The sequence below is a fragment of the Crotalus tigris genome, unplaced genomic scaffold (assembly GCF_016545835.1).
Source record: "Crotalus tigris isolate CLP2741 ecotype Arizona unplaced genomic scaffold, ASM1654583v1 scf7180000017964.494433, whole genome shotgun sequence".
Lineage (NCBI taxonomy): Eukaryota > Metazoa > Chordata > Lepidosauria > Squamata > Viperidae > Crotalus > Crotalus tigris.
The window spans coordinates 14,938-33,931 of NW_024096747.1; the positions used below are offsets into that span (position 1 = coordinate 14,938).

Consider the following 18,994-nt stretch of genomic DNA (forward strand, 5'->3'; position numbering starts at 1 on the left):
TTTTATAAAATATGGCTTTTGAATATTTTAATAATATTTGTTTTCGCCCAAAATTATATTGGGAGATAGAATCTCTAACCCACGGGGTGTTGAACTCAATTTCATTGAGGGCCGCATCAGCATTGCGGTTGCCCTTGGGGGGCTGGGTGGGTGGGGCCAGGGTGGGTGTGGCCTATTGGGTGGGTGTGGATGGAGTGGATGTGGCCTACTGGGTGGGCATGGCCAGCTCTAGATCGTTCGCGTGAAGGGTGCCTTTGGGGGCCTGGGCAGGAGTGGGACAGATCTGAGGGTCTCTGGCAGAAGGGGGTGGGACCGGAGCAAGTGCCAAGGCATGGTCCATTTCTTCATTCCTCACAAAGGGTGACACCTCCCCAGCATGCACCCAGAGGGTGGGGCCAATGCGGCAGGGATTGGTTCCTTGCTGTTTCTAGATGGCCTTGTGGAGCTAAGACTTAACGTGTTTCAGCATAGATGGCCACCACAAAATTGTACATTGGCTGCCAGCCGGCCTGGGCCAGGGTCAAGCCAGCGGAGGCCGTTCCCTCACTGTTTCCAGGATGGGTTCGCAGGCCACATGAAACCACTTCACGAGCTGCATCCAGCCCCCGGGTCTTGTGTTTGACATGTCTGCTCTAACCAATTTTAGTTTACAAAATCTAAATATCCATCCTCTGCTTTAATAGGAGGAAAAACCAGATATTACAGTACTGCTAAATATTTTCTGCTTCAGACCCTGAAATATCTAGCACAGTTAGTTCTGTGCACTCATCTTTTGTTATTGGTCAAATATGATTAGAATTTCAGCATAAGAGTATGCAACACACATCATGTTTCAAACTTTTGGGCTTTGAGTTGTCAAAGTTTCTCTTTTTCCACTTTGAAACTGTTCTTCTGAGTAACAGACTGCTTTCGAAATCTTAAGAAATCTTCACAGCTGAAAACAGTGTGTACTTTGGAATACTCCATCTCAATCTCAATCTCAAAAAAAAAAGCCTATCTTGCACCTGAATAAATTTAATTTTGAAATGAGGAGTTTCGTTAAGTTTTGTACTCAAATAATTCAAAATATTATACACACCCATACAATATCACCATGCCTGGATAATGATGTTAAGATAGTTCCAGAGTCAGGGTAAAATACCTACCCGAGATCCTGGATCTCCTCGTTCTCCTCTAGGTCCTGGTTGTCCAATACCTGTGTCCCCCTAAAAATCAGAATATGACAAAAGGAAAGCCTATCAGTGATTAATTCCTTTAATCGTTATGTTTTGAAGGTTAAAACTTCATTTATTAATAGTAAATCCAAGAAATGACTGATTGTAGAATGAGCAAAAATTAGAATAAGTTATCTTGGAGAAACAGATGTGATTACCTTGTCACCCTTTACTCCTGGAGTGCCTGAAGTACCCTACAATAAAGCGATCATAAGAAAAGGGAATAATAAAAATAGATTTAGCAAAGAACATGTACATGTAGCAATGCAACACAGAGGATATGATTCAGACTGTACATACAGTCCTCATTAAACTACTTTCCAACCATCTCATTACTTACTGGTGAACCTGGGGGTCCTGGAGGTCCTGGTGACCCTGCAGTACCTTCTCTCCCTGGGAAGCCAATCAAACCCTAATGAGGAAAATATCTGTCAACCCAGAGGCTTCACTCCAAACAGGAGAAGCCTTGTTCATGTTACTCCTAATGAAATGATGACCTCCAAGGTCCCTTCCAACAACAACAACATCATCATCATCATCATCATCATTATTATTATTATTATTATTATTAAATCTACTGGAGTCTGCATTCCAGTTGTATACTGTAAGTAGAGTTACACACTGCTGACCTACACTTAAATGTGGAGAAGATATAAATGTACATTATGGGGAAAAATCATTGACATAAGCCATTCTCTTTCTATCAGTTATACATGGTTAGTTTCTTCAACTTTAAAGTTGAGGACAGAATGGGATGAAGATTGGAGGAACAGAGTTCAGCATTTGAGCCAAGGACCCAGGATTTCCCATCTGCATAAAACTTAGTGAATCAGTTTAAATAATGTGACATTTGTCTTTAGGCATAGGTTGAGTGCTCAGACAAAGAACAAATCTAAAGACTACTTATCATTATGGAGAAATCCAGAACAAGAGGGCAATACAAAGGGTCATAAAAAGAGGAATGATCAGTGATGGAATATTAATTCAATGTGGATTCTAGAGGTTGTTATTCCTTTATTCAGAGAACACACCAGGCTATGGGATGACAACAGCAATTATCAATCTTACCCTCTCTCCTGGGGGTCCAGGTTGGCCAGTCATTCCATTTTCTCCTCTCAGGCCACGCTGGCCAGGAGTTCCAACTCCACCTGGTGAACCAGGTGGGCCTGGTGGGCCAGGTAAACCAGGATCTCCCTGAAAATAATGCACAATATATGGTGTTAGGCATCAGAATAAGCTAAGAAGCTGCAAGTCTTTTTGTTGTTGTTCTTCAAACATTTGAGAAGAAAGAATTACAAATGCATCGATATACTTCCCCATTTTGTGCATTTTCAAATTTAAGTGATTTGAAAATGTTTCCGGACTTAACCGAAACTCCAAGTGAAGAATGATATATAGGACATAGCATGCAGAAATGAAACAAGAAATTCTAACTTTTAAAGGTTAATCTGAGAAATTAAATCTCCATTCTATTGTAGGTTTTAAGAAATTACTCTCCAGAATCTTTTACTGCAATGGTTCTCAACCTGTGGTCCTAGATCCTTGGGTGTCTGTGATGTAGTCACAGGGGGTACGTGACGGTTTGAAGAAATGTTATGAGTTAAGTCTTGGTGGTTCGTGGCCATGGTCCGTGGCCACAAAAGGTATTTAAATGTGAAGAAAAGGTTGAGAACCACTTAATTTGGCAGGAGCTGTCCACAAACAACAGTACTGAAAAAGTTAGAAGTGAGGAGTCTTTAGAAATGTATCATGAAATAAGAAGTTAGAAGTGTATCACGAAATAAGGGGAAGAACAGAATAGAGTCATTTTGGAACAGTAGCATAGAAAAAGAAATTACCTTTAAGCCTTGAGGTCCATCCTGTCCAGGAGGTCCCTGGATGCCAATTCCAACTGAACCCTAAATGGTACAGTGAAAGAAAAAAATAATGTAATGCACAGATATGTAAATTATGTGAATAAACCATGGTGGTGGAGCATTCCGCACAGACTGCATGCCCTGAAAACTCCTGTAGTTCTTCCTAAAACACAATAGGTTCATGATATACGTCTGAACAAGCACAGCGATTCCTGGGTGCTCTTTTATAGGCATTCTTCTCTATGCTGTGCTCTCCTACCCATACTTTGAATGATGTGATTTGAGAATTTCTCAGAATGCTATGCTGGAATTAATGACTAAACACTCTAATATTTTGTGTATTATTTAATCTTCTTAGAAATTAAGCACACATCTTCTATAGAATCGGGAACAAAATATATGACAATCACCATATACCTTTTCGCCTTTGATCCCAGCTGATCCTTTGGCTCCCTATTAAAATTCAGAAATATATCATAGATTACTGTTTCAATGGTTGATAATAATGCAAAGGTAGAAGGAGGCACATGAAATCTTTCAAAATCAGAACAAAAAAGAAGACAAGTAGCCAGCATATCTCCTGAGAAAACAGTCTATTAAAAGTATTTGAGATCAAATTTTAATATGTAAAAGCTCTTGAACGCAAGAAGTTATTTAGTGTTGGGAATAAGTTGTCTCAGTATATTGCAGTCTAGATTCTATTTTGAAATTTAAAAAACAACAACAGTAAAAGTCCTCTTCAGGAAGGGATTTAATATTAGGCATATTTTAGTGTATTTGATTAAATTACGATATCCTCCTTTAAAAATAATTATTCATTTTTAGATCATAACTCTTCACAACTGAGTCTTTTCATCTGGTCAAAACCCACTTGGGGTATTATATTTCTACTAAGCCATTGCAGATTCTGCAATCATACAATTACTATATTGTATATTCCAAAATACTTACATCTTCTCCAGGATCTCCAGATATCCCTGGACTTCCAGGATTACCCTATTATAAAAATATAGAAATAATCTAGACAGGTCAACATTGAGAATGAATTAAAGACAAATATTTCTGTGAAGTTGATAGATGCTGGAGAATGAGAGCTGAAGTTCCTGCCTGTAAAACTGTTTTCTTACCTTGTCTCCACGAGGACCTGGTATGCCTCGATCACCTTTGGGACCCTGCAAAGAAGAAAGATCAATACCTGCCCTGGGAACCAGTTGCCTGGAAATGGGGGAAATAAGCATGGAAAAGAATACGAAAAGCCAACTTACTGGCTTCTTCAGAACTTCCTCATCAAAATCGCCTGGTTCACCCTAAAACAGACCATGAAGATAATTTATCAATATATTAATGTCCATTCAAATGGGCTTAATCTTGCTTTTCTAGAAAGTGTACAAAATCTACCACTTTATTTAGCAAAATTCAGTTATTTGCCAGACATTCATAGAATGCAAGTTCTTCCCAGAGAAACCTGCCTGAAGCAAGCTATTGTTTCAAATAAGACATACTAGCAAAATTTTCTTATATCATAAAATCAAATTTTCATTCAAGGGCTACTATTTAGTGTCTTCTGGAGGAAGAAATGGCAGGATGAAGACAGCTTTGAAAAGTGGAGCTGATTTATTTGATGAAGATTAAAACAGATATGTTGTTATCTTTGTTAAGTTTTACTGGAGTTTTGCTGACATCAAGATTGAAATGATGAGGCTTTATGAAGTTGTTTATAGATAACAGATGGGAAATGGGAAGAAAAGAATACAGTATTTGTTATATTTTAGGATGTGATAAGTTACTAAAATTGTTTATACTTATGATGAAAATGAGAAATCACTTCTTCATATATTTCTTTTTTTTCTTTAATATATATATATTTCTTTTCTTTCTCTTCTTTTTCATCCTTCTATCTTATTTCCTTTTGTACTATTGTAATTATCATCATTAATAAAATCACTATAAATATCAAGAACTAATCTTTGAGGATTTTGTGAGCCAAAATCTGAAAATTTTGAAGCTACCAAAGAATATTTAACTGATTTTTTGTTAAGTTCTTATACCCCAAATAATAATATATTAATTTTCTCTATTTATTTATCTGGATTTTCAGCTTACCTTCTCACCTTTCATTCCAGGAGGCCCCACTATAGTCTATAATAATCAGATTAAGAAGAAAGATTAACAGGAATAAATGAATGGTATCAAAACAATATTTGCTATAAAGTTTTTTCTAAAAATGAATGCAGAAATTACATATAGCTAAGAAAAGCAAAATAACAGTTTCTGAGACAATGGAAAAAGAAGGATGAATTGCTCTTTCTACTTTCTTCTGCAATTAATAACAAAGGACTGTCCTTTTAATTATATCATTATGTTAATAATGGAAGAAATAGCTACATAATAATAAAAAAGAAATCCTAGGATGCTATCATGTTTTCCATACTTCAAACGATGATCTGAAAAACAAAGGATGAAAATTTTTCTGTTAACAAAAAATACACTCCATATAGTTGTTCCCAAAATGTAATGGTTCTATAATCTCTCCTAAAGAATGCCAAACACTGGAAATAAAGAAGCATATATCTCTTTCATTATAAAAACCATTTGCATCATATTTAGCCCTAAATAAATTTCAACATTCACCGTTAAAAAAGACTCCCAAGTTATTTATTTATTGAAAAAATATATTTTGTCAACATGAAAAACCTGGAACACTGTCCAGTACCTTCTTAATTCATATAACCACCTGACAAATGATGGAAAAGAACAAAGAACCTCATGATTGTTTCAGAGATTTGTTTTGCTAATATGTTGTCAGTTTCCACACACTATATATTCTTTCTTCCTTAGCCTCAATGTAACGTTTTATAATGTCCATACTAAATAACATATTTTAAGATTAATCAAAGTAGCACACAACATAGCTAATATTATTTTTTTTTAAGAGGCCTATATTGTTTGACATAATTAATATATAGTACATACCAAAAGAAAACATTAAGAGGGAGAAAGATTGATGACTTTGATTAGATCAGGGGTGTCAAACTGCCGGCTCGCAGGCCGGTTTCATTATACCCGAGCCGTGCCCACCCCATTGCCGGCAATGGCGAAAAAGCTCCGATACGTCACGCGACGTCATGTGACGTCGCGAGTTTGACATGCCTGGGTTAGATTATTAAGTAATTCGACTATTGCAAAAAACAGTTTTTTAAGTGCATGATGCTCATGAAATCAGTCTTAGAAGACAACTAATAAAATATAGAAGATAACAACTATTGTGATATTTATATCACCTCTATTAGATGAGATGTCATATTACCTCTCAGTAGCCAATATTGGGAAACATGAGTAGGAGGATACTATTGTACTTATCTCCTACTGGAAATGTCCTACAAGGATTTAACTGGTCAAGCAATGTTGAAACAGAATACTACAGTTGATAGGTTTTGGTCTATTTTAATATAGCTGTTCTATTATTGTAGAGCTATTAATCAGGTTTGGTTTGAAAAACAAAATTTAATTGCAGGTAGTCCTTGACTTACAACCATTCATTTAACGACCATTTGAAGTTACAAGGGCACTGAAAAAAGTGACTTATGACTGGTTTTCACACAATCATTGCAGCATTTCCACGGTCACGTAATCAAACTTGGGCAGTTGGAAACTAGCATGTATTTATGATGGCTGCAGTGTTTTGGGGTCATATGATCACCATTTGTAACCTTCCCAGACAGCTTCTGACAAGTAAAGTCATTGGGGGGGGGAAGCTCGATTGACTTAATGGCCATATAATTCACTTAGCTGCAATGATTCATTTAACGAATATGGCAAAGAGGTTGCAAAACAGGGCAACACTCACTTAACAACTGCCTTGCTTAGCAACAGAAATGTTGGGCTCAACTGTGATCAAAAGTAGAGGACTACATGCATTGTTTTGACAGGCCATCAGGTTTTTAAATAATTTAAAACTAAAGCAAAAAATGTATTTTTAAAAACTTACTAAACAGAGAAGGGAGCAAAAAGAAAATATGTAAGCTGTCCATCAAGGATAAAGAAAGGAAAGGTTGCCTCTCACCTGACCTGGGGACCCAGCATCTCCAGGTTCCCCTTTAGGACCAGCAGGTCCTGAAGACCCTGAAATACCCTACAAAGCAATTAACAAAAACATTTTTTTTCTTTATTACAGAAGCACAGATTATGCTAGGCTGCTGCATCCCACATGGGCGATGCAATCCTATGCATGTTTGTTTAGAGACATGTCCCATTATATTCAGTTCATTTATTTATTAAATGTATATGTTACCTTTCTCTCTAACCTGTGACTCTGGTTGACATATGAGATCATCTCTACGATTTAGTATCCCTCTTGTTTTAAAAGTCAAGTTGCAAGACTGCTTATGTCTAATATTTTCTGTCTATCTTATATGATCAAGCAGAGGGGATGTAGTCTTCCTCCCTTAAACAATGTAATTTATTGCCACCCAGGAGGTTTGCCTTCTCTACTGGACGCCTGTTCTTTGGAATAGTATTTCCACTGCCAAGATTTGCATGCTCCCAACGTGCTGATGTTAGAGATCTCTGAAAACCTAGTTCTTTTCCCAGGTCTGGTTGTGTCCCTGTAGAATATCATTTGTGTGAGAAATTGTCTTTTTTTCAGATGGGCATGGTTTGTATTTTTCACCACTCACTTCAGTGTTTTATTACCTTTTAACTCTGTTTAACATCCTAATTAACGGAGTTAGGTGACCTTCAAACTGCTTAAATGCACAGAGAAGAATTGTGCAGTTTCACACAGTGACATACCATTTTCCCTGGCATTCCAGACTCCCCTTCTTTTCCAGGCACTCCATCTCTTCCTGGTACACCTGGTTTCCCCGGCTCACCCTACGGAATAGTTACAGTTCATATGAACATTAAAGCCTGATTCATTAAGAAGAAAGAGTAATTTGACACAGAGTACGAAATGATGACCCATGGAAAAGTGAACGGCCAAGAAGAAGAAGGAGCAGAAGCAACTTACCACTTGTCCTGGTAACCCTGGAGGGCCCTGTGGACCCTAAAAAAGAAACCCAACAAGAAACATGGATCAGCTCAGGAATTTAGTAGTTCTCTCAAACTAAAGCAGGATATTTGCAACCTACCACAGGCCCAGAGGATCCTGATGGTCCTGGGAGTCCCACACTTCCTGGCGGGCCTGTCATACCCTACAAGGAAAAAAAATATATATCACTTTGATCAAAGTTATCAACAGACATCCCATCAGATCTACTGCATAGCTTTCCCATCCTGATCCTTTCCCAGAACTTGGAAACATCAAGTGTTAGAAGGGAGACCCACAAAATTTATCTATACAGGTAGTCCTTGACTTATGATCATTTGTCTAATGATGGTCCAATAATATAATGGCTCAGAAAGAGTGCTGGCCATCAAAAAATGTTGCACAATCACACCTCTGGTCAGGTGATTGCGATGTGGGTGCTTGGTAACCTGTTCACACAACTGGTTGCCAAGCACCTCACAATCACATGATCACTATTTGCATTCTTCTTTGCCTGGTTCCCCAGAAAGTCAATGGGTTACAGAAGATTGCAAGCTGCTCTTGCCTGCTGAGAGACACTGTCTCATCTCTGGGGACTGGCTGAGAGAGCTGCTTGTTATGAGTGGGCTGCACACCACTGATGGAATGCGAAATGGAGCTCAAATCCTGACGCTCCTGCAGCCTGTTAGAGTTCCCTTCCACACCTGAAAGGAGCTGAACTCCTTCAGCAGGCAGCTCTTTCAGCCAGCCCCTAGAGATGAGAGGGAGCCAAAATCCAAGTAGAAAGTGGAGAGGCAGTGCTAAGAAGCACAGGGTGCCTCAGGCAGGTAGGGGATGCCCAGTGCAGGCTGCAGGCGAGTCTCTCTTTGCTTAGAGGCTGAAAATCTTCCTTGGATTTCAGCAGGGAGGATTTTCAGCTCCTGAGCACAGAAAATGCACAGTAAGGAAAAGAGCATGGGGTGCCTCGGGGGATGGGGGAGGTTGGGGAAGACTGTGTGCAAGTGTATTTGAGGTCAGGGGGTTAAAAATCCTGCTTGGATTTCAGCAGGGAGTGGAGACTCACAAACTCTTCCTCATCTCTTCTGAGGCACCCCAGAGTCCTTAATGCTTAATGACCTGCACAATCACTTAATGAGTGCAATTGGGAGTGCCGGGATTGTGCTTGTTGTGTGAAGCAGTCATGTAATGTTTCACTTAACAACTGCTTTGCTTAATGATTGAAGTTCCCATCCTAACAGGGGTCATAGCTACATATCTGTAGTTTTTTGACAATGAAAAAAATCCTTGAAATAGCAATAGGCCACAACATTTTTTTTATTTTTATTTATTTATTTTTTATTTAAAAAAATTTATTTTCCATTTATTCATACAAAATACAATTAATTTCCTAACCATTGCTACCGCCTGCCCATTCCCCCCAGGCTGCGTCCACCCTCTCTACTCCTTCCCCACTTCCCTCCTCTTTCTCTCCTCCCCTCCTACTCTCTTCCCCTCCCCTTCTCCTCTAACCATCCTACTTCCTCCCTACTCCTTCCTCCCTTCTCATCCCTCTCACACACATGAACGCAGCATAGGGGAAATGCCCAAGCGTTTACCATGACTATATTATCATTATCACCCACCCTCAACCCTCCCCCCCTCACTTCCCAGAGCAGAGTACAGGGTTATTAGTAAGAAAGTTAACAATAATAAAAAAAAGAAAAAAGAAAAAAAAGAGAAAAAAAATCATACTTAACCTTTAACTCCCCTTAAATTAAGTCATATAAACAAATCTCTACAACAGTTACTATAAAATTTACTCATAAAATAAATGAAACTTTATAGTCCCATATTTTTTCTGAATATAATCTATCCATCTTCTCCATACAATAATATATCTTTCTTGTGTATGATCCTTCAAATAAGCAGAAATTTTTGCCATTTCTGCAAAGTTAGAAACTTTAAATATCCATTCTTCTAAAGTAGGCAACGAGTCCTTCTTCCAATACGAGCCTACTAATAACCTTGCTGCAGTTAATAAATTCAACATTAAAGTAGTTTCTTTGTCATTTAAATCCACAAAGATACCCAATAGGAATAATTGAGGGGTGAACTTTATCTTCCTTTTAAAAATCTTTTGAATGTTCCACCAAATCATAATCCAAAAAGCCTTTACCTTTTTACAATTCCACCAAACATGAAAATATGTCGCATCCGTATTACCACATCTCCAACATTTGGGTTGTAAATTTGGATACATACAAGATAATTTTTTAGGATCTAAATGCCATCTGTAAAACATTTTATAAAAATTTTCCCTCAAATTTTGAGCTTGTGTAAATCTAACATTTCTAATCCAAATTGTCTCCCATAAGTCCAACGGGATCGGATCCTGGATATTCTGAGCCCATTTAATCATAGAGTCTTTAACCAATTCTGTTTCAGAGTCTAATTCTATTAAAGCATTGTAAATTCTTTTTATATGGGCCTGACTCTGATCTTTAATCTGAATAACCAGATTTCCATCTTCTAGTGTTATTCCTTCTTTTTTATCTACAGTCCACCTGTCCACTATTTGTAAATATTGAAACCATGACTGTAGAATACGGTATTTCCTTGCCTTAATACATCTAGAGATTTTAAATGCCAATCCGAACCTGACCAAGTTAATAATTCTTTATACGAAATTTTATCAAAGTTCATCCCCTTAGAAATCCCCTCAATTGCATGTCTAGGAATCCCCCAGATAGGTATTTTATAGTTTAACCTATAATTATACTTTTTCCAAAATTGAAGTAAGGCACTCCTCAAAATATGTGATTTGAAAGCCCGGTCCACTTTCTTATTAAAAATTAAATATGCATGCCCACCATACATTAAATCCCACCCTTCAAGAACAAGAATATCCTTATTTGTTAAATTAAGCCAATCACTTATCCAAGTTAAGGTGGCTGCATCATAGTATAATTTCAAGTTAGATACTTTAAGTCCTCCTCTTTCTCGGGCATCTTGCAAAATCTTAAACTTAACCCTTGGTTTTTTCCCAGCCCAAATGAATTTATTGATACCCTTCTGCCATTCCTCCAAATTTACATCTTTTTTAAAAATAGGTATCTTATGAAACAAGAAAAGAAACTTTGGTAGAACATTCATTTTTACAGCTGAAATTCTCCCCAACAATGACAATTGCAATTTTTTCCAGTCATTTAAATCCTTTTGCACTTTTGCCCATAGTAATTCATAATTATTTTTATACAATTTTCCATTTGAGGCAGTTAAATATACTCCCAGATATTTAACCTTTTTCACCATCTGAAAACCTGTGGCTTTAACCAAACTTTCCTTGTCATTGGCTAACATATTCTTAGATAATATCTTAGTCTTATGGTTATTGACTTTAAAACCAGAAACTTTTCCATACTGTGTTATAAGTTCTAATAGACAATCAACCGCTCTAATCGGTTGTTCCAAAATCAAAACCAAATCATCCACAAAAGCCCGTAATTTATGCTCATTTTTTCTTATCTTTATGCCCTTGATTACCGTTGATTCTCGAATCTGGATCAACAAAATCTCCAATGTCAAAACAAATAACAATGGAGATAATGGACATCCTTGTCTTGTCCCTTTTTCAATATTAAAAGTCTCAGTCAATCCCCCATTAACAACAATTTGAGCAGATTGTTGCTGATATATAGCTTTAAGTGCATGTAAAAAAATATCCCCAAAATTCATTTTCTCTACCAGTGAGAATAAAAATTGCCAATCTAATTAATCAAAGGCTTTTTCAGCATCCAAAAATATAAAAGCCACAGGAATCTGATTGTTCTTATCCAAATACTCAATTAAGTTAATAATTTGTCTAACATTATATTTCATGTATCACCCTGTTATGAATCCTGATTGATCACTGTGAATCAAATCCTTCATAACCTGCATTAATCTATTTGCCAAAATTTTTGTAAAAATCTTATAATCTACATTTAATAATGATATCGGCCTATAATTCTTAGGCTCTGTAAGATCTTGATCCTCCTTCAGAATCAATGATATAAACACTCTTTTCCAAGAAGGAGGAACTTGTGCTCCCAGCAAGATATTATTAAAAAGCTCCTTTAATGGCTCCAACATTTCTTCATATAAATTTTTATAATACGTCGACGTCAATCCATCTGTTCCTGGACACTTTCCCACCTTTAACTGCTTGATAGCTAAGCCAATTTCCTCCACAGTAATTAAACAATTCATCCCATTTTGCTGTTCCTCAGAAAGTTTAGGAAAATGTACTTGTTGAGTCCGTGGCGGGAAAATAGACACGAGAAGCAGCTGGAGTTCTCAGTTTCTTTTATTCAGCGTTCAGCTTACAGGAAGATGGCTTCAGCCTCGCCCAAACGCCTCGCAGCCTCTTATATAGGCAACTCCCGGGTAAATGGGTTACTTTTCCCGCGCCAGCACCCGCGCATGCGCACGGCGCTGGCGACAGCCTGTCTGGTCCCGGGCAGCTTTGCACCTGCCCGGGACTGCCTGCAAACGCCCGAGCCGTTTGCAAGGCTTGGGACATAACACCCCTTTCCCCAGGGCTAAAACTACTAACAACATACAACATTTATTTTATACGACAATTTGCTCCCCAGTGCTCCCACTGTTTACTGGCTTTTGCCTTGCCAGCAATGTTATGTAATCTTCTAGGTACTTAGGAGATTTCTTTGCTCTCTGTGACCTTCTTAGCTCTGGGTTACTGGCATAAGTTCCCTGACTGGAGGGAGGCGTGAGCCTGTTCTCTCTATTGTGCCCTGGTGTCTTCCAAGGACTGTGCCCCGATGCCTGGCCTGCTTGCTTGCCCACCGGGCTCGTCAGGCCAGGGCTTCTGTTGCTTTGTGACCTGGTTGTCCTACCTAGCTGTAGACCCTCAGGCCCCTTGAAGTGATAGCCACTGCTGGGCGTCTCTGTAGAACCTCCTAGGTCAGTCCAAGACCTGTCAGGAGGCTGTCCATTCCCTGAACCCCATTCTGTGTCGGGCTCGTGTGGGTTTCTGTACTTTCCCAAAACTCAGGTGTTCCCTGATTTGTGCTAGGGTTGTTGTAGTCGGGACTTGGTTCCCTAGCTAGTTTGACCCCCTGTTTGGGGTAAGGTCAGGCCAACCTTGGGAATTGTGTGCCAGCTCTCTTGCGGGGAATGATTTGTTGGGATGCCCCCGGGTATCCTCCGTTGCTGGAGTGCTGTGTGATGTGTGTGGAAAGTGAGTATGCCCCCGGGGTGACTCCCTGGCTGGAGTAGGCGTGAGTGCCTGTTGTGTGGGTAAGCTCCATGACTTTCTTTTCGGAGCAATTGCGGAACCCTGGGATGGGCCGTTTGTGGCTCCCTCAGTGGAGATGGGCAGTAGCTCTTGCCCTTCCCTTTGCTCCAAAGGGTCCCCCTCCCCCCCTGGAAAAGACCCAGGAGTCTCAGCAGAAAAGTCTCGCCTAGGGCGAAGTTGGTCGATGTGCCGACGCAGGACACGACCGTTGTCCAGGGCAACCTCGTAGGAGAGAGGGCCTGTGATCCTGGACACAGAAGCGGGGACCCATGTATGACCAGGCCCGTAATTGCGAGCCCAAACCGGGGCACCCACAAGTAGTTGTCTAGGTGCCCTAGGATGTGAGGTAGATGAAGGCAGTCTGTCCGGATGCAACCGGTCAAGTCTAGTAGTAAGTTGGCGCCCCCAACGAAGTTCAGCTGGACTTCTCCCTGTAGAAGTGGACGGTGTGGTGCGATAAGAAAGGAGAAAGTCAGCCAACCTGTGATGCCAGTCCCCGTAGGTGAGTCTCTTCAAGGCGTCCTTTGCGATGCGCACCATGCGTTCAGCCATACCGTTGGTGGACGGGTGAAAAGGCGCAGACGTGGCATGACGAATCAGGTTTGCCTGTAAGAAAGCTTGGAATTCGGAGGAGGTGAATTGAGGGCCGTTGTCGGACACAATGACATCTGGCAGCCCGTGTGCAGCAAAAATCCCCCTCAGTACCTGAATAGTCTTTGCAGTGGTGGTGGATGAGACAGGCACAACCTCAAGCCATTTTGAATGGCTGTCAACAAGGACCAAGAAGAACTGGCCCTGAAAGGGCCCAGCGTAGTCAATGTGCACCCTAGACCATGGGGACTGTGTTTCCTCCCATCTATGCACAGGAGCTTGGGGCATCTCTGGGCGAGATCGTTGGCACAGGTGGCATGCGTGTACCGTAGCCTCAATACCTTTATCTAAACCAGGCCACCACAAGTGGCTTCGTGCAAGAGCCTTCATACGAACAATGCCAGGATGACCCTCGTGGAGGGATTCTAAGACCCTAGTCCTCATTGAGGTGGGAATGACAACTCTGTTTCCCCAAAGCAGACAACCCTGAGAAAGGGACAGTTCGTTCCTTTTGGACCAGAAACTCTGAAACTCAGGACTAGGGCAGTGCTCAGGCCACCCGGACAGGACCCAGGAGCGGACACGTGAAAGTGTGTGATCTGTACCTGTTTCAGCGGTAACATCCCTGGCACTAAGAGGGAGCTCGGGCAAGGCTTGGATTGATAGAATGTTGACAGCTGGCGCGGGGTCAGCTTCTACTACTGGCAGAGGCAACCTACTGAGGCCATCAGCATGGCCCATTTCTTTCCCAGGCTTGTGGAGTAATGAAAAATCATATGCAGACAAAAAAATAGACCACCTAAGCATTCTAGGGGAAATGATGTGGGGAGTCTGCTTACGTGTGGTAAACAGTCCCAGCAGAGGCTTATGGTCAGTGAAGACCGTGAAATGCCTGCCATATAGAAAATCGTGGAATTTTTTAATTCCAGCAACAACAGCCAGAGCCTCCCTGTCTATCTGAGCGTAGTTGCGCTCGGCAGAAGACAGTGTTCTGGAGTAGTATGCAATAGGAACCTGAGTTCCATCAGACCTGAGGTGACTCAGGACAGCTCCAACCCCGTAGGGGGACGCATCACAAGCGATGCACACAGGAAGAGACTCGTTGAAATGTGCAAGAACACTGTTAGAAGTGAGCAAGGCCTTGACTTCTTTAAAGCAAGCCTCATGTGCTTGTGACCACAGCCACACAGCTGTTTGTCTAGTAGCCTGTGAAGAGGCTCAGCTACACTAGCTTTATGTGGAAGAAAAGAATTGTAGAAATTCAGGAGGCCTAAGAAGGCCTGAAGTTCGGCCTTAGACTTTGGCCTGGGTGCTTCTAAAATAGCAGTTAGTTTGGATTCAGCAGGATGAATCCCAGCAGCATCAATTTTGAATCCCAGAAATTCAGTAGAAGGCACCCCAATCTTGCATTTGTCTTTTCTGAGCTTGAGGCCTGATTTCCTGAATCTTAACAGGACAGCCCTAAGCCTTTCAGCTAGAATGTGTGTGGAGTCTCCTGCAATCAAGACATCGTCAAAGTAGGGGCAGACCCCTGGTATACCTCGTAGTGTGTTTTCCATTACGCTTTGGAAAATCCCAGGAGCGACATTCACTCCAAACTGTAGCCTTTTTACTTTAAAGGCTCCCCTGTGGGTCACAATGGTCTGAGCTATGGCAGCATCATCATCAACAGGCAGCTGTTGATATGCTTGAGCTAGGTCAAGCTTTGCAAAAACACGCCCCCCCTTGAGAGAGGCCAGGATGTGACTGACCACAGGAACAGGATAGGCATGTTGCTGCAATGCCTTATTGAGTGTGCATTTGTAATCAGCACAAATACGAATGTCCCCATTTGCCTTTAGAGGCGTGACAATGGGGGTCTCCCACGGGCTGGAATCAACAGGTTCTAGGATTCCCTGTTGGATTAGTTTGTCTAATTCAGTGTCAATCTTACTTTTTAAAGCAAAAGGGACCCTTCTTGCTTTAATCCTAATGGGAGTGACAGTGGGGTCTAGCTTTAAGGACACAGGTGGTCCTTTGAATGTGCCCAGCTGGGGGCTGAAAACATCTGCAAATTCTTTGCAGACTTCCTGTAGGTCGAGTGTTTGTAAGCTGTTGAGTCCTGTGACGTGTATCCCCAGGGCCTCAAACCAATCGAGTCCTATGAGACTCGTTCGTTCACCCCCTACTACTAATAAGTCTAGTGGACCTTCAAAACTCTTGTATTGCACGTTAAGGGTGGCCTCCCCCTTAACACACACTCTTGAGTTCTGAAAATCAGTTAATACAATATCAGAAGGCCTTAACTTGGCCTTAGTCCCACTACTGGAACAAATCTTCCTAAATGTATGCAATGAAATGATGGAAAGGGCAGACCCTGTGTCTAGTTCCATAGATAATGGAACCCCTTGTAGCTTCACGTTGAGTGACAGCTTTTTCTTCATGGGCTTGTGTGTGCCTGTCCTACAGATGCTTCTTCGCGAAGCGCAAAAACCTACCCTATTCTGGCTGGGGAGTCTGGTACCCTTCAGGCGTTCTTCTTGGGGTTGTGCCTTTCGTCGGCCCAGACACACAGCTGCAATGTGCCCTAGTTTGCCGCATGCCCGGCAGGTAGCGGAGCGGAACTTGCAGTCGGTTCTCCTGTGGCGACCTCCACAGCCGATGCACTTGAGCGGAGCCAAAGAGCTTCCCTTCTGGTTTCCTTCCTTCGCGGGGTGTAGACGGTCGACTTCCTCGTCCGGATCCTCCTCGGAGTTTCGTTGGACGTCTTCCTGGTGCACGGACGCACCCTCTGCACTGCTTCTGATCGGCCGCATGTTCTTGACGGCGCCGCCTGCTGCTTCTTCTGCGGTGACTTCCCTTAAGGCGTCTTGGAAGGATAATTCTTCCTTAGCGAAAAGTCTCTGTTGTAGCTCGCGATGCCTTAACCCGCACACGAATCGGTCCCTCAGTCGTTCCTCGAGGTCCTTGAACTCGCAGGGCTTGGCGGCCTTCCGTAACGCGGCGATGTATTCCTTGGCTGACTCACCGGGCCGTTGATCCCTCTGTTCGAAGGTGTGGCGCCATGAGATAACGGACACCTTGGGGTGGAAGTGCTCCTTCAGCAGCTTCTTCAGGTCTGCGTAGCTTACAGACTCTACTGGGACAGGTGCTGCAAGGTTTTCTGCGATTTCGAAGGCGTCTTGGCCGCAAACGCAAAGCAGGGTGGCAGCCTTCAAGCTATCTTCCCTCACTTGGTTTGCCTTGAAGTAGTTCTCCATTCTGGATACGTAGGACTCCCACCGCTCTGGATGTGAGACGTCGAATTCCGAAAGCCTTCCGATTTTCGCCATCTTCGGATCTTCAGGAGACGGGTCTATCAGCCAGCCTACCCCCGAATGCGCACCGGATTGGCGGGCAGCTGCCGAGTCGACACCGTTCCTCTTCCGCCGCTCAGGACTCCTTGGGTAAGCTTACACTTTTTCCTTTCCAGGTAGTGCAAGGCATCCCACCTTCGTCGCCAGTGTTGCGTCCTTGGCGGGAAAACAGACACGAGAAGCAGCTGGAGTTCTCAGTTTCTTTTATTCAGCGTTCAGCTTACAGGAAGATGGCTTCAGCCTCGCCCAAACGCCTCGCAGCCTCTTATATAGGCAACTCCCGGGTAAATGGGTTACTTTTCCCGCGCCAGCACCCGCGCATGCGCACGGCGCTGGCGACAGCCTGTCTGGTCCCGGGCAGCTTTGCACCTGCCCGGGTCTGCCTGCAAACGCCCGAGCCGTTTGCAAGGCTCGGGACATAACAGTACTGATTGTAAATATTTATCTATATCCATTCCCTTTATATTATCACTTGAGTATAGTTTTGTGTAAAAATCTAAAAAACTCTTTTTAATCAAATTTTGCTGAAAAACTTCAGTACCTTTATATTTTACTTTCTCTATAATCCTAGCCTTCTGTTTCTTTCGTAACTGATAAGCTAACCACCTCCCAGGCTTATTCACATTACAAAAAGTATTATGTCTCATATAACGCAAATTGGTAGCCACCTGATCTGCCATCAACATATTAAATTGTTCCCTAAGCATCTTTATAGAAACCTTTAAGTTATTATCAGTTGGGTTAAGAGCAAGCACTTCTTCTTTTATTTTAATCTCATCTTCTATTTCTCTACGTCTTTGTATCCTTTTATCCCTAGAAACTTTATTTAAATGAATTAAAATTCCCCTCATATACACCTTACTGGCGTCCCAGACCATGGGCATCGATGTACCCTTATTCATACTTAAAGCAAAAAACTCCTTTAAATACTCTTTACATTTTTGTACAAACTCTCCCCGGGTAAACAAATTCTCATTCAGTCTCCAAGGCCTTCTGTTCCCATCTTCCAAGTATAGCTCCATTCAACATTTTTGAGTTACTACAATGTGTGTTTGGCAAACCTAAAAAGACACTTACTCGTATGCTGGACCCAGGTTCTCCTACATCTCCCTGTAAATAACAAATAAAAACTGAAACATTCACATTATTACTTGTGTTTGAGAGAAAATTGAGTTTTGAATGCTTCAATTTCTGCAGACGATAATGTAGGTAAATCACATAGCATAACATTAGAAGTTCTGTGCTAAATTTTAGAAACCATATTGTTCATAGGATAACATAGGTATGTATGCTGTGTTCCCAAAGATAGGTTCCTCCAAACAAAAATACAGAACTATTCTATTTTCAGAATATTAAGCATGTAAAACTTGACTATATGCAGCAACTAAAGATTATCAGCCAGACAACATGAACACACACACATAATTGTTTTAACTGATATAGTGAGAGACAAACACAATTTTCTCACAGAAATGTTCTCACAGGAAAGAAGGGTTGATGTTCTGGCAAAGAGAACAGAGTTGGGAGGCAAGAAGAAGAAATTGAAGAAAGAAATAATAGACAGTGACTGGTGTCTGAAAATGGATTCTAGGCAGCTGTGACTGCTAAAGATTTGGTTCCAGAGTTAGTTACAACAAAGATCCTGAAGCAGAGTTAAGAGGGATATGGAGACTACCAAAGGAAGAAAATGAGCAGTG

General features: G+C 41.4%; 1 protein-coding gene across 1 annotated transcript in view; it reads right to left on the reverse strand.

Moving 5' to 3' along the window:
- Positions 1 to 18,994, reverse strand: part of COL7A1 (collagen type VII alpha 1 chain) — a 120,260-nt gene that overhangs the window by 6,918 nt on the left and 94,348 nt on the right. Inside the window, exons 86-100 of the mRNA XM_039345577.1 lie at positions 18,375 to 18,407; positions 8,200 to 8,262; positions 8,079 to 8,114; positions 7,862 to 7,942; positions 7,134 to 7,202; positions 5,174 to 5,209; positions 4,336 to 4,377; positions 4,198 to 4,242; positions 4,022 to 4,066; positions 3,488 to 3,523; positions 3,053 to 3,112; positions 2,283 to 2,408; positions 1,555 to 1,626; positions 1,373 to 1,408; positions 1,146 to 1,205 (exon numbers count right to left, since the gene is read on the reverse strand). Coding sequence (XP_039201511.1) covers positions 1,146 to 1,205; positions 1,373 to 1,408; positions 1,555 to 1,626; positions 2,283 to 2,408; positions 3,053 to 3,112; positions 3,488 to 3,523; positions 4,022 to 4,066; positions 4,198 to 4,242; positions 4,336 to 4,377; positions 5,174 to 5,209; positions 7,134 to 7,202; positions 7,862 to 7,942; positions 8,079 to 8,114; positions 8,200 to 8,262; positions 18,375 to 18,407 — 840 coding nt within the window. The remainder of the gene's footprint in view (positions 1 to 1,145; positions 1,206 to 1,372; positions 1,409 to 1,554; positions 1,627 to 2,282; positions 2,409 to 3,052; positions 3,113 to 3,487; positions 3,524 to 4,021; positions 4,067 to 4,197; positions 4,243 to 4,335; positions 4,378 to 5,173; positions 5,210 to 7,133; positions 7,203 to 7,861; positions 7,943 to 8,078; positions 8,115 to 8,199; positions 8,263 to 18,374; positions 18,408 to 18,994) is intronic.